This window comes from Populus alba, chromosome 6 (genome assembly GCF_005239225.2).
Source record: "Populus alba chromosome 6, ASM523922v2, whole genome shotgun sequence".
NCBI lineage: Eukaryota > Viridiplantae > Streptophyta > Magnoliopsida > Malpighiales > Salicaceae > Populus > Populus alba.
Window position 1 is genome coordinate 20427523 of NC_133289.1, and position 14437 is coordinate 20441959.

The 14437-nt window shown below is 34.4% G+C and overlaps 2 protein-coding genes across 2 annotated transcripts; both read left to right on the forward strand.

Annotated features, from left to right (window-relative positions):
• The first annotated feature begins 67 nt into the window (after positions 1-67).
• LOC118030738 (peroxisome biogenesis factor 10) lies at positions 68-3999 on the forward strand. Its single transcript, XM_035034965.2, has 11 exons — positions 68-362; positions 474-505; positions 600-689; positions 976-1070; positions 1160-1370; positions 1769-1838; positions 1950-2028; positions 2211-2341; positions 2811-2905; positions 3291-3379; positions 3498-3999. Exons 1-11 carry the CDS (start codon positions 143-145, stop codon positions 3598-3600), a joined length of 1215 nt encoding a protein of 404 aa, XP_034890856.1. The 5' UTR covers positions 68-142; the 3' UTR covers positions 3601-3999.
• A 624-nt stretch (positions 4000-4623) lies between these two features.
• Positions 4624-8325, forward strand: LOC118030739 (small ribosomal subunit protein uS3x-like). Its single transcript, XM_035034966.2, has 6 exons — positions 4624-4784; positions 4894-5041; positions 5574-5745; positions 7523-7577; positions 7685-7816; positions 7941-8325. Exons 1-6 carry the CDS (start codon positions 4755-4757, stop codon positions 8112-8114), a joined length of 711 nt encoding a protein of 236 aa, XP_034890857.1. The 5' UTR covers positions 4624-4754; the 3' UTR covers positions 8115-8325.
• The last annotated feature ends 6112 nt before the right edge of the window (positions 8326-14437 follow it).

The following is a 14437-nucleotide window of genomic DNA, read 5'->3' on the forward strand; positions in this document are numbered from 1 at the left end:
AACGACGTCGTATGCTGTTCTTGATGATCCAAATCCCAAAGGCCAATTTAATTATTTCAAGCTCCTTTATTATTCTCTCAGTTCTCTTTGTACTCAATAATAGTTTATAAAAAATCTGAGAGAAAAAAGCGAAAAACTAAATATGGGAATGAGAAGGCACGGACAATCCTCCGGTTCGAGCAATGACCCTGGGCCCAGTGGAGAATCCGGTCGGACTTCTTCCTCGACCACCACAACTAGCAATGAACCACGGCGGTTTCCGCCAGCTGCTCAGCCAGAAATAATGAGAGCCGCCGAGAAAGATGACCAGTACGCTTCCTTTATTTACGACGCTTGCCGCGACGCTATTCGTCACCTCTTTGGTCTCTCTCTAATTTAATTAATCTTTACCTCTTCAATTCAATTCCAATTTTACGACTAATAACCCTCTCTCTCTCTGTCTTTTTTTTTTTTTAATCTAAATGTGTCTATAGGTACAAGAGTTGCTGTAGCTTACCAGAATGAGGTTATTATTAGTCATTTCCTTTTTAATTAATCAAACAATTTACAGTTCTAAGTACAATTAATTGAGAGTGTTGTTGTTTGATTTGGTTTTGCAGACAAAGCTTTTAGGGCAAATGCTATATTATGTGTTGACAACAGGTTCAGGACAGCAAACCCTTGGTGAAGAGTATTGTGACGTTACTCAGGTATCTATCATTGTTTTTAAGATTTTAATTTATAGCTTTATAACCTGTATTGTTTATGCATCATTGTGATTTTCCTTAAAAAGGTTGATCCTTGACCACACATTTCTAATTCTATTTTAGGTCTAGTAATTGTATGATTAGAAAGTGACTGCAAGAGCAGTTGGTCATAATTGTGGACCTATCTAAACAGTGCTACTGCTTTTTTGGTCTTTTAAATTTTGGGGGAATTCTATAAGATTTTTAGTTATGTCCACTTCTCTGTTGATAACTGAATTTGTTTTTCCAGGTTGCAGGGCAGCATGGACTTGCTCCAACACCAGCGAGGCGTGCTCTTTTCATTGTATATCAGACGGCTGTTCCTTATATTGCAGAAAGAATTAGGTGAAAATCCCCCCACCCATCCTTTGTCTACTATATTTCATACTCATAACTAAACATTTTTATGTGAGAAACTAGCATCTTCTCTACAGTTCAAGAGTTGCATCCCGTGCCATTGCACTTGATGATTCTCTGTCTGATGAGCCTTATAGAGACATCGCTTCAGGGACCAGTCAAGCTCAATCCCCCATAATAATTGAATTACCGTCTTCATCTTCTTCTGGGACATCTGTTTCTGTACTATCAAGGTTGAGGCAGAAATTTAATGGACTACGGATGCAAGCAATTCAAAGATGGCCTACGGTATATTTATCCTCAACTAACCTTGGTCATGCAAGCTTAAATGTGCTCATTTAGTTTTCTGGGGCAATATCGAGGATATGAATTTTTTTTGGATGAAGTTTTGATTCGTTTTGAAGGGTTCATAATAAGTTATTTACTTAATGTCCGTAATTTCCATGATTCCTCTTCTGAGACTTTTTCCTTGTTTCTTTTCTCCCTTCATGATTTGCATCACAAGGTCATTACTGCTTCCATCAAATTGGTTCCGTGAACACCTTGTGTAGCACAAAAAATTTCCTCTCTTTTTTTTATCACCCTTGATGAATTGCAACACAAGTCCACAATTGCACCCATCAAATTAGTGTTGTGAACTGAACACCTTCTGTAAAACACAATCTTTTTTCTTCTGTTACATTCAGGTACTTCCTGTAGCTCGTGAATTTTTGCAATTGGTTCTTCGGACAAACCTTATGTTCTTCTACTTTGAAGGTGATTCCATGTGTCAGAGATTCATATATTGCAGTAAAAGTTTATGAATTTTTTCTTTCAGTAAGTATTCATCTTGTGGTCTATCTTCCCCCCTTTTTTTTTTCTTTGCAGGCATGTATTATCATATATCCAAACGTGCATCTGGTATACGCTATGTATTTATTGGGAAACCATCCAATCAAAGGCCTAGGTATGGAGTTCCGTACTTTCTCCTAACTAGTAATCACACCTTTAATCTCCCTGTATGTGTGTGTTTATTCACACCTCCTCATTTCTAGCTTGCTACAAGACATCCTTTTTTCTGGTCTTGCATGCCAACCCTTGAACATTTAATGTTTAATGTTTGAAAAATTTGAATTGGCCTTGGTACAGATACCAAATACTTGGTGTGTTCCTTCTCATTCAGCTGTGTATCATTGCTGCTGAAAGTCTCCGCCGCAGCAATTTATCTTCTATTGCAAGTTCAGTTCATCAGACATCCTTGGTGTCCCACCAAACTGCAGGTAATCAATTTTAAATAACATTCATTGTCTGTTATTGCATAAATCATGTTCTGGTAACCCGATAACTTCATTCTTCAAGACTATTGCTGCCTCTTCATGTTTGTGCAACATGCAAAAGGTATCCGATTTTCAATACAATATCTTGGTTAAATCTTTCCTTTCATTACCAGGTTCAACAGGAAAACCACACAAACTACAACTGCAGTAGATATTGTAGAAACATGAAATTTGTATTCTCAACTTATTTCCACAGTGAAGATATCAATTCAGTTGTTTTGTATGAAGTGCCTATAAACATAAAACCTGAGTTTTGATTGCAATTTGATGAAGATGCATTTACTGCAATGTGTTTTTTTTTTCCTTGAAAAAAATAATTCTCCAAAAGTGAATTGTTTTGCTGCATCAATTACCTCATGTGCGACCTTTGCTAATCTACTACAATCCAACTCATCTCCTCCTGGATATATAGGACGTGGTTTGCCTGTCTTGAATGAAGAAGGCAATTTGATACCTTTGGAGTCTGGCAATGGGAATTGGGTATCAGATTCCACATCAACTTCAGAGGTACATTTTCTAATTTTCTCACTGAATTTTGTATTTTGCTCATCTTGTTTAAGCTATTTTTCTGGTGAGAGAAATTTTTTGGAAAAACTACAACGCATCATATTCATGCAAGTGGCAGGGTTATGGAACCAGTGCCCTTAGCCGGGGCGTCTCACTTTGCAACCCTTATTAGTGGTTGTTTGTCTACTTCCTTTGCTTAACAAAACAGGAGTTTTGACAACACTTATGTAATATGTATGCCATATGAGGAGGTTGATTCACTTGCTTTCCATAAACTTTCCACCATTTGTAGAGCCAAATCATCCAAAAATTTCTCGTTTTGTTCTGTTTAATCTATTTCGTATTAGATGTTAACCCTATTTAACTGCTGTTTGTGTATGACCAGTCTAATGCAATAAGCAGCAGCAAATGCACACTTTGCTTGAGTAATCGGCAATACCCAACCGCTACAGCTTGTGGTCATGTGTTCTGCTGGTATTGTATCCAACTCTCCTCTCTCTCTGTTTTTTTTTCTTGGCTCTCTTTCCCCATGTTTCCTACTCGTTTTAAGGAGCCATTATCGTCTAATTTGTGACATGCTGTTGTGGTGTAGGAATTGCATTATGGAATGGTGCAATGAGAAGCCTGAGTGCCCACTCTGCCGTACCCCCATAACTCATTCAAACTTGGTTTGTTTGTATCATTCAGACTTCTAGTATGTGTGATTAAGGCGGACATTGTCGATATTAAGCAGCCTTGAAGAGAAACAAGCTGGAAGCAACCAACTTGTGCTCTTTCTTCCCATGCATCAAGGATTTTTGAGGAATTATGGTCTTGGTAAATGGAGACTTTTTTTTTTATTTTTTTGGTAATAGGGATTATGTTCTGTAATGTGGTGTGCAAGGCTAGTGTCCACATGCTGTGTGTTTAGAGCACAATGTACTTGATAGACAATCCATACAGGAAACAAACCATTGATTCCAGACCCTTTGTAGATTGATTGGTTATTGGGGTCGACTGGAATATTCCTAGTCTTTATTTATGCAGAGAGGAAACCAAATAAATTTTTATGTATTTTGGGATGGGCAAAACATATCATAATTCATATCATTTTCCATGGTTTCTTCAGTCACTAAGAAACGTTACCATCATATCCGTTTATTTATTACATCAGTGCACTATCAGATAATCCCATTTCTCAGGCGAACACGATTAAGTAAAATAAAAAAAATATTTTTGAGATGAATTTTTACAAAAAAGTTCTGCAATTACTTGTGTCGGGAAACATGATGCTGGTAGCTGTCCACCCTCAAAAGTCGGGCACAGTAAATCTTATATATAAAATTTTAATAATCTTAATTATCTTGGACACATTATAAATCTCAAGTTTAAGAATATATAAAAATTTATATTTCATGAGTTTTGGATTTCGTATTTTATGAATAGAAGAAGATCCTAAGGTTTATCATTGAGCCGCCTCTCGTGATTACCTTTAGAGCATTAACAATGCTAGGGATTTTAACATCTTTTTGTTTTTTTTTTTTAATGAAATTTTAAATCAATTTTACCACGCTAGACTCCTAAAAATATTTCTCCAAGAAAAAAAATGGTTCGTAAGCTTTCCCGATCTCATCTGGGCCTAACAACGTCTCTATCTAGTCCAGGGATCTAGGCCCACAATTTGCTTTTTAGATCAAAACGACAATACCAACCACCGTCTAATGAGATCGCAAAAAACCCTAGCCCTTTTTATACACAAGTACGCATCCATTCCTACTTCCACTGAAATATTAGGGTTTTCTGCGCTTAACCTACAGCAGTTCACTCTGAAAAGCGCCGTTGCTTCTTAAATCTCCAGTTTCCCCCAATCATGGCTACCCAAATCAGTAAGAAGCGCAAAGTAATTTCCAATTTCCTTCCCTGCTCTTCAGTTCTCTATCAATTAATTATTAAATAAGATCTGTTGTTATTTTTCATGTAATTTTTTACTTATTTTTATTATTTTTCAGTTTGTTGCGGATGGAGTTTTCTACGCAGAGCTGAATGAGGTATTGACCAGAGAATTGGCTGAGGATGGATACTCTGGTGTTGAAGTTAGGGTTACTCCGATGCGCACTGAGATCATCATCAGGGCTACTCGTACTCAAAATGTTCTTGGTAAATGAATTATTTATTATTATTATTATTATGAGTGAGTGTTTCTCTGTTTCTTTAGCCTTTAGATGCTGAAAAATGGATGAAAAGATTCGTAGCTTGAATGCAAGACAAGGGAAGATAGATGTTTTTTGATGCCTTTATTGTTGTCAAAATTGGTTTTAATCTTGATGAGGATGAGGCTTTTTCTTAGGAGCTAATGATTGTATTTTGAGACCACAACGATTGATTCCATACACTGTATTCTTCAATTGGTATTGTGTTTCGGCGAGTTCAATATTTTTTGTTATTTTTATCTCGCTATACTATGAAGTATACTTTTTAACCAAATTTATAGTTGATGTCATTGACGAAAAAATAAATCATATGGGCTCTCAATTCACATATTCTTCCATATTTTTGTTTATTCTGTATTTCCACAATTGATTCTAGCCAATACATTTTCTGTTTTTGAGGTTATTTTGTAATCAATAAATAATTTTTTATATAATTGAATGGATTTAATTTTGTTTCAACTCTTTTGTGTATGTTTTAGGTGAGAAGGGAAGGAGGATCAGGGAGCTGACTTCCGTTGTTCAGAAACGTTTTAAGTTTCCTGAGAATGGTGTGGAGCTCTATGCTGAGAAAGTTAACAACAGGGGTCTCTGTGCCATTGCTCAGGCTGAGTCTCTTCGTTACAAGCTTCTCGGAGGTCTTGCGGTTCGCAGGTATATTGCAATTTTACAACTATATTGGTTGATTTGTTATTAGGTGATTGTTATTCAGTTTCTTTGCATTGGTTTGCATATCAGCATACTTGATAATTGACTGTTGGTGTTTTCATGTTCTGTAATGTTATGAATTCTGATGTTTCTAATTATATGGTTTTGTTTTATATATTAGTTATTTTGTGTTAACGAAGTCATCTTTATAGCAAGTTGGTTATTTACAAATGTCCTTCTTGTGTTTGGTAATGCCATCTATGTTTTTATTATCCAAGGAATGAAAGTCATTCATTGCACAATTTTGGATGGTAGATATCACATTTCATGAATAAACATTTATTTCTAGAGTGTCCTGCATGGTAGGAAACACTTATCTTCTTTTGCTTTTTTTGTGTGGCTATGCTAGCATCATTGATATTGCTTTTTTTTTAAAAAAAAAAATTTTTTTGTTATGAATTTTTATGTTTTTAATTATACATGATATAGTATTATGTATTAACATTTTTGTCTTGAAAAAGTCTTCTTTATAGCGAGTTGGTTATAAACAAATGTCCATCTCGTGTCGGAGGATGACAATATTAAGGGTTGCCATCTATTTTCTTTGTATCCAAGGAACATGACTATCATTCCTTGCTCCAGAATTTGGATGGTAGATGTTACATTTTATGAATAAGCATATAACATTAGGTTTGCATGTATACTTTTTAGCATCATTTATATTGCATATATCATATTTATCCTATGAATTTTTATGTTTCTAGTTATATGGTGTATGTATTAACAATTTTGTCTTGACAAAGTCATCTTTATAGCGAGTTGGTTTGCACAAATCTCCTCCTCGTGTCGGAGGATGACAATATTTAAAGTTGCCATCAATTTTCTTTGTATCCAAGGACATGACTGTCATTCCTTGCTCCAGATTTTGGATGGTAGATGTTACATTTTATGAATAAGCACATAACATCATGTTTGCATGTTTACTTTTTTATCTACAGTAGCATCATTTATATTGCATATATCATATTTATGTTATGAATTTTGATGTTTTTAGTTATATGGTGTAGTGTTATGTATTAACTGTTTTGTTTTGATGAAGTCATCTTTATAGCGAGTTGGTTTGTACAAATCTCCATCTCGTGTCGGAGGATGACAATATTTGGTCTTGCCATCTATTTCCTTAGTGTACAAGGAATATGGATGTCTTTCCTTGCATGAGATTTTGGATGGTAAATGTCACATTGTACGAATAAGCTTTTATTTGGAGAATCATGCAGCATACAAATGGCATCCATTTAAGGTTCCTAACAATGCTCAAGAAAATTGTTTTGAGTATGTCCAGCTTCTGGCTCTGCAATTTAAGGGCCCGGAGTTTAGAAGAGTATTCTACAACTGTGGTGTTTTATCTATTTGAAAGTCAGATAAAGATGCATGATGCATGATGCATGAAAGGTGACCTCATATATCACACGGTTCCGTCATGAATTTGCTATGTTGCCTTTCTACTTTTCTTTGTGCTTAACATATGAGCATTGTCTTCTCTTCTCTCCTGTTATACTAGATTAGCCTGGGGGGTTTCATATCAAACCTGTCTTTGAATTTTGGGTGAATTTTGGGTGCCCATGTTTTTTTATGATTTGTTTGGGTTATCGAAACTAGTGAGGGGCATGGTTTTTCTTTCATACCTCATGTCTCAAGGCACTTGTTATGCTTTTATTTATCTGTTTAAATTGCATTTTTGTCCCTTTTGGAGTTTGTGGTTGAATTTACAACATGTTCACAGGGCTTGCTATGGTGTCCTGAGATTTGTGATGGAGAGTGGGGCAAAAGGATGTGAGGTATGCTCCAAAGTTTTCTTGCATTTCTTTTCTTCTATTGTTTGTATTCTATGAGCATACAAGTGTAAATCTTTGCAAGTTTGATTCTCGGGTAATCTCTCTCTCAGGTTATTGTGAGTGGAAAGCTTAGGGCACAGCGTGCCAAATCCATGAAATTTAAGGATGGGTACATGATATCCTCTGGCCAACCTGTTAAAGAATATATTGATTCAGCTGTTAGGCATGTTCTTCTTAGACAGGTCAGTAGCCTCGTATGTTTCTCTCGTGGATTGAAGTTGCTCATTGTTTGTCTCCATTTTTTCTTGGCTTGTTTTCTTGTGTATCTCATTGGGTTTCTGTGCTCTGTGTAACCACATTTAACAGGGAGTGCTTGGTATCAAGGTCAAGATCATGCTTGACTGGGATCCCAAGGGCAAGGTGGGGCCAATGACTCCACTACCTGATCTGGTCACCATCCATCCTCCCAAGGAAGAAGAAGAGTATGTTGCTCCACCAGTGATGACAACCAATATCGAGATTCCAGTAGCATTAGCATAAATGTCGAGTACGGTTGCTTCCTATTCTCGACTATCTATGAAGAGTCTCTTTTTGTAGCCTACTTTTACAAACCAAGATTTAATTTGGTATTTTGCTATTTATAGCTTCCAAAATTGTGCCCTTTTTCTGCTACTAAGGTTTGTCGCAAGATGATTAAACAAGTGCATTTTCTTTCTAAGATTTTCATTTACAACAGAAAGTTCATCCTTTAGTTGTTTATCGTTGTTGTATTCTTGTTTTAGTTATTCATGAAAAATCCTTATAGTTGCGGTATTGTAGCATTGATCTTAGTAATGTCAGAGAATAGTCATGAGTGTGCTGGGAGTTTGTTTTTTATGGCTTTGGTGAGATTGTTTTTTAAAGTGTTTATTTTTTAAAAAATTTATTTGAGTGGTAAAGTAATTATTTTTATTTGAAAATATATTCAAAATAATTGAATTTATAAAACATAAAAAAATACAATATTAAAAAGCACAATAAGAAACAGATCCAAGTGTTTGTAGGTTAAAAGTAGTGTTTGGTAACTCTTTTAAAACTATGTTTTTAAAAGAGAGTACACTTTGAGCCTGTGAGTCTGTAATATTTAGTTATATTTTATTAACAAGTAGACCTTAAAATCTTAGTCTTGATAAAATTAAAATTTAATGATTTTTCTAATATCATGGCTTTAGATGCTAACCATGTTTTTGAAAACACAATCCCAATCAAAATCTATATAAAGTAAATTATCCAATAAAAAAACTTGGGATAGGTGGAGAGAACACTCCTTGGATAGGATACTTTGATCTTGTCCTCGTCCATGCTCCCTCGGCTATGTTTGCTATTGATAAAATTGCTGTTGTTCCGATTGACAGAAGTTATGTGCAAGAAATTTCTCAGCAAAAGATGTTTAAGAGTTGGATAAATTGTCAATCGCTGGTTTAAATTAATGACAAAATACGATGTCGTATATCTTATACTATTTAATGAGAAAAAATTCCGAATATTTAAATGCTTTTTTAGTGCTTTGTATATTATTTGACAAGTGGACACTCTCTCTTCTTCCCAATGACTTGCTTTTATCTAATTGTTTGTCAAATATAAAAATTGCATTCAACTAAAAATGTTCAGAAAAAGCAAAACAAAACTTAGATTTCTAAAGATTTAAAATTCAGATCTACAAGTAGATGACTCAATATCTCTGCAACTTTGATTTTTCACTTCATACCCTTTTTCTTTTTCAAACAAGAGATCTGATTTATTAGTCTCTTACGTAAGACTTTCATCATAACACAAAGACTAGAGATTCATGAAAGTGTAGAACAGCACAAGAAATTCTACTACTACTAATAATAAAAACAATCAAATAACAGTTTTAAACTGCATAAACATCGTAAAAAAAAACAGTAGCAAGAATAACTTGGATCTATTGCAGACTAAGTGACAGAACAAGATGATAACCTATTTCGCTCTGATTTTGGAGAAAGGAGGCACGTGAGGTGTACACTATAAGATTATTATTTTCAGTACAACAAAGATAAATAAACAGACTAAGCTCCAAACGCACCGAAAATAGAGATTTGACTCTAGAGTCGAGTTCTCTTAGGGGGGGAAAGCAGCACAAACATGAACTCAGTGAGTAAGATGATGGATATTGGAAGAAAACGAATCTCTAGAAGTGAAAGGAGGGCCTGGATCGATGTCAAGAACCAGAGGCCACCACGAACATGTTATGGAATCATAATCAAGTAGCCAAAGCGAGCACTAAAGTCTAAAATAATGCGACCAATTTCCAAAACCCAATGGAGCTCAAGCGAGTACCATGCGAAGCACGCTAAACACAAAAGAAAAAGGATTATTTGGATTTGACCAAAATCTTCAGGCATGAGTTGGCAATATCATGGAAGCCAATTCTAGTTTGGTCACTCTCACTTGAGGTGATCATAACTAATAATTCTAACGGCAACAAAAATATCAGCAAGCGAGCCACTTGGTCTCCTAGGAAAGCTTGGAAACCTTATCACATTTAGCATCATTTTTTATTAGGTCACATTCAAGCACTATCAGCACGTGTGCAGGACATTTTGACGGCATGTCACTCAAGAACTCCCATTCTTTTTTAGACACCTTGAGAGTTTAACAAAAAAAAAAGAAAAAAGAAAGAAAGAGGGAGAGATAGTTCTTGGAGCACCAAGCTGCCCACACGCCAAAAGTTGGAATTGACAATGAGTTTGTCCCCAACATCCATTATTGAGGATTTTCTGTATTTAGGATTTCGTTTTGCTTATGAATAATGCTAGTGGGAAGCACCAAGCACGCCGGATGCCAGTGACAAACAAAATCTGTAATGATTCATGATTCCATTACTTCTCCCCCCAAACAGACGAAAAGGAGGATATTGAGTCTAATGGTTTTCAAATCTTTTGTCGAATTTTATAGTGTAATTTAACGTTGCTCACTAGTGGACCTTACGGTTTTACTGCAATATTAAAACTCTCCTTTTCTCTCTTGTCGACGTGAGTTTTAGTAAAAGAAAATGGGTTCTTGGATTTCGATGGAGTTTGGCAGTGGAAAGAATTATGCTCTTCAATTTTCTATTTTTTGTTGTCGAGTTGTGCCACGGCAGTGCCGTGCAGGTTTTGGGCTCGCGTGGTTATGCTTCCTCGGTGGTTTGCGATCGCAAAGCCGCTTCGGATGCAGTCCGATCATTCCATCTCATGATAAATTAATAGGATGATAATTATTTTTTAAAATATTTTTTATTTATAATATATTAAAATAATATTTTTTAATATTAATTACATCAAAATAATATAAAAACACAAATAAAAATTACTTTTAACATCAACACATCACAACAATCTACATATTTAAATTTTTTTTTTTAAAAAAACACTTTATATCCATGAAAACTTTTACACTTATGCCACTATCACATTAAGTCGAAGCTATCAAGTAAATTTAAAAAAGAAACACTTTACCACCGCAAAAACGTGATACACTTGTGCCACTATTGCATTAAAGCGAAACTCTCAAGATTTTGGGATGGCTAAAGCAAGGAGATTTTTTTATCAACTTTGTACTACATTGAAGACATAATTTTCAAAACAAGGTTGATTTTCTGTTTCTCAAGTGTAACATCGCTTAGTTGACCTTTGGTAGCTAGCAATTTGCGGCCGCAAATGAAGATTATAAATCTGCTGCATTGGCTATCTCTCGTTGAAAGATGAAGAACAAAAAGGGCAAATAAATCATCATTAGTAGATCGAAACATGCTAAACATTGACATTAAAATGGAGCATGGAAGGAGAAAAATGGGGTGGAAGAGGCTTGACCCATGCTGGGGACGTCATCTGCTTAGCTGGGTTATTACAGTAATTGACTTGCTGGGATAATTAGCTAGAGAAAGGTGGATTCAGCCTTTTCAGAGATAGCACAGCACAAAGGCTACGAAAGTGACCTTGGAGCCGCCCTTGCAATGAACTATAACCAAAACATCTTTACGATTCTTTTTTAAATATTCTTGTACCCTTGTCTCCCCATTACAGGAAAAAGTGGAAACAAGCGAGCACTTTGATTTCGGTGCTACACGACACATCTCATTTCTTTGACCACTTTGCCCCCCTCAAGTCTTCGAGTGAATATTTCTCTTCTTTTTGTCTAAATATCTAAATTAATTGTCCCATTTAATCCAATACGGTAAGAGATAATGTATGGCAAATTCGTTCTCTCATTGTCCCATTTAAGTTATTGTGTTGAAATGATTATTTAATATAATATCAGAATCTTGATAATTAAGTGATCATAAATTTAAATCTCATCATCTCTATTTATGTAATAAAAATTAAGCACAAGGTAATAAAAACATGTACAAGTTTCAAGTATAAAAACTTTCATTTGAGAGAATTTATTAGAAAATAATATAAATTATATCTTAAAACTTCATTTAATAGTTTAAATTATTGGATTAATATGGTTTTTGATAACTCTTAAACGAGCAAGTACTTAGTTAAATATTTACAAGGTTAATATTAATTAAATGACAACTCATGGGGAAGGTTTCATACATTTTAACGGTAAAGCTGGAAAATGTTTTTGGTATTATGAAGATTGATGAAGGCAAATGGGTCTTGAAGATCAAATGCACGCAAGGACACGAGGATATGATGATGGAAAAAGAGGAGAGGGGGAGATAGTGTGGAAGAGTGGGCTCTCCACAAGATCTACCCACCCTCCTTGTTTTAGTGGAGTCACCCCACGCCTCAACAATGGCTTCCCCTCCCACAGAACTAGTCGGACCCACAAATGGCACTTCATTTTGTTGGTAGGCTTTGGAAGTGGTAACAACACCCACTAAGAATAACAAGCAGAGGCAAAGGATCGACTACGCATCATCCAAAACTAATCCAATCTGTTTTTTTTCCTCAAAACTCCCGAATGAGTGTTATCTTTTCTTTTTCCTTTTTTCAAGATAAAAAAAAAAAAAAAACTACTAGGACGATTGCTATGGAGAATCTTGAAGATGGTATTCTTTTGTGTTTGTTTGATCAAATCTCAGCTTTCTTATGAATTTGTTTCATCGATTTGAGATGAATACCTCATAGTTAGATGGTTAAATAATAATAATAATAATTTCAAGAAGTGTTAAGCTAGTTAGTGATATTATTAATTATAGCATGAGAAAAGAATTATAAAAGGCAACAACGTATCAAAATTGAGTAGTGAGGCCCCACGTTTCACCAACCCAATGATTTTTTTATTGATAAATTGCTTGATGTTAAATCATTTATGCATGGAGAAATTATTGTGAATATTAAGAAATGTATTTCCCTCTTTCATATAAACATGCGATCGATCCACCATGATTGAAAAAGAGGTGGTGGATCGATCCTTTCATATTAATTATATCTAGCATTTACAGTGTGTTATTATGGATCCCACCATTAACATACTCTTTTCTGCTGTTTCTTTTTCACTTGTTATTAACTTGTTCGTGTAATTCTATCGTGTTTATAAGTAATAGTATATTAAAAAAAAATAGAGTTGTAAGATTTGAATTGTTGATTACTTAATCATCAAGACTTTGATATCATATTAAAGAACCAATTCAATCCAAAAACCTAAATTGTTAGGTGAAATCCAAAAAATTTGTGCATGACGATGATATTTTAAAACTCCTAATGCTAAAAATCACAAATTCCATAAGTTAAATAATTCAAGTAATAGTTATTGAATGCTAATTAACAACGATTCTCCACCAACTTTAAATGCATTCCACGACATGAATGCATCTATAAAATCAACCAAACTGTTAAATCATAAGTGATGAATAAGCTAGACAAAATAACAAGGACAAGTTGATATAGTTTTATTTTCAAGTCTAACATTCTTAAGTTCAATTATTCAATGAAACCAAGTATATGTAGGTTTGATAAAATGTCAAATTCAATTATTAGAGAATAATATAAATTATATTTTGGAACTTTACCTAATAACTTAAGTTTTTAGGTTGAGATAGTTTTTTGATATAGTATCAGAGTTTTGATGACCAAGTGATCACGAGTTCGAATTTCACCATCCTTATTTATTTGATAAAAAATTAAACACAAGATAATATGACTTTGTGCAAGTTTCAAGCTCAAAAAACTTTCATTTGAGGGGGTATGTTATAGAATAATATAAATCATATATTGGGACTTCACCTAACAACTTCAGTTTTTAGATTAAGATGATTCTTTAACACCAATATTCTTGGACTTAGCAACGTTCTGAACCTAAACGCTTGTGAGTTTAGCAAGATATTAAACCCAACTCTCTTATACTTGACAACATTCCAAGTCCAAGCGCATATGGTTTGATAAGATATTAGACACAACTCTCTTCCGCTCAGCGATGCACTGAGTCCAAGCACATGCAGGTCTAGTAAGATGTCAGACTCAATTTTCTTGAACGTGGTTACGTGCTAAGACTAAACACATGTGGATTTGGTAAGATACCATACTTAACACCCTTAGGCTCAACTATATGCTGAACCCAAACATTTATGGGTCTGACAATATGTGAGACTCAACTCTCTTGAGCTCGGTTACATGTTGAGCCTAAATACTTGTAGGTCTAGTAAGTTGATTAACTAATTATTTAGTTTCTTATATAATATCATTGATTAACTTGTCATATCAATTATTAAGAGGTCTATTTGTATCATTTATGGTATTTTTTTTATTTTGTTTTTAAACAAAAAAACTTGATTGTTGTGAGTTTTTTTTTAATGAAAAAAATAATTAATTTTCTAAATTTTAAAAAAACCTAAAAACAATTATTTGGATTTTTACATATTTGAAATA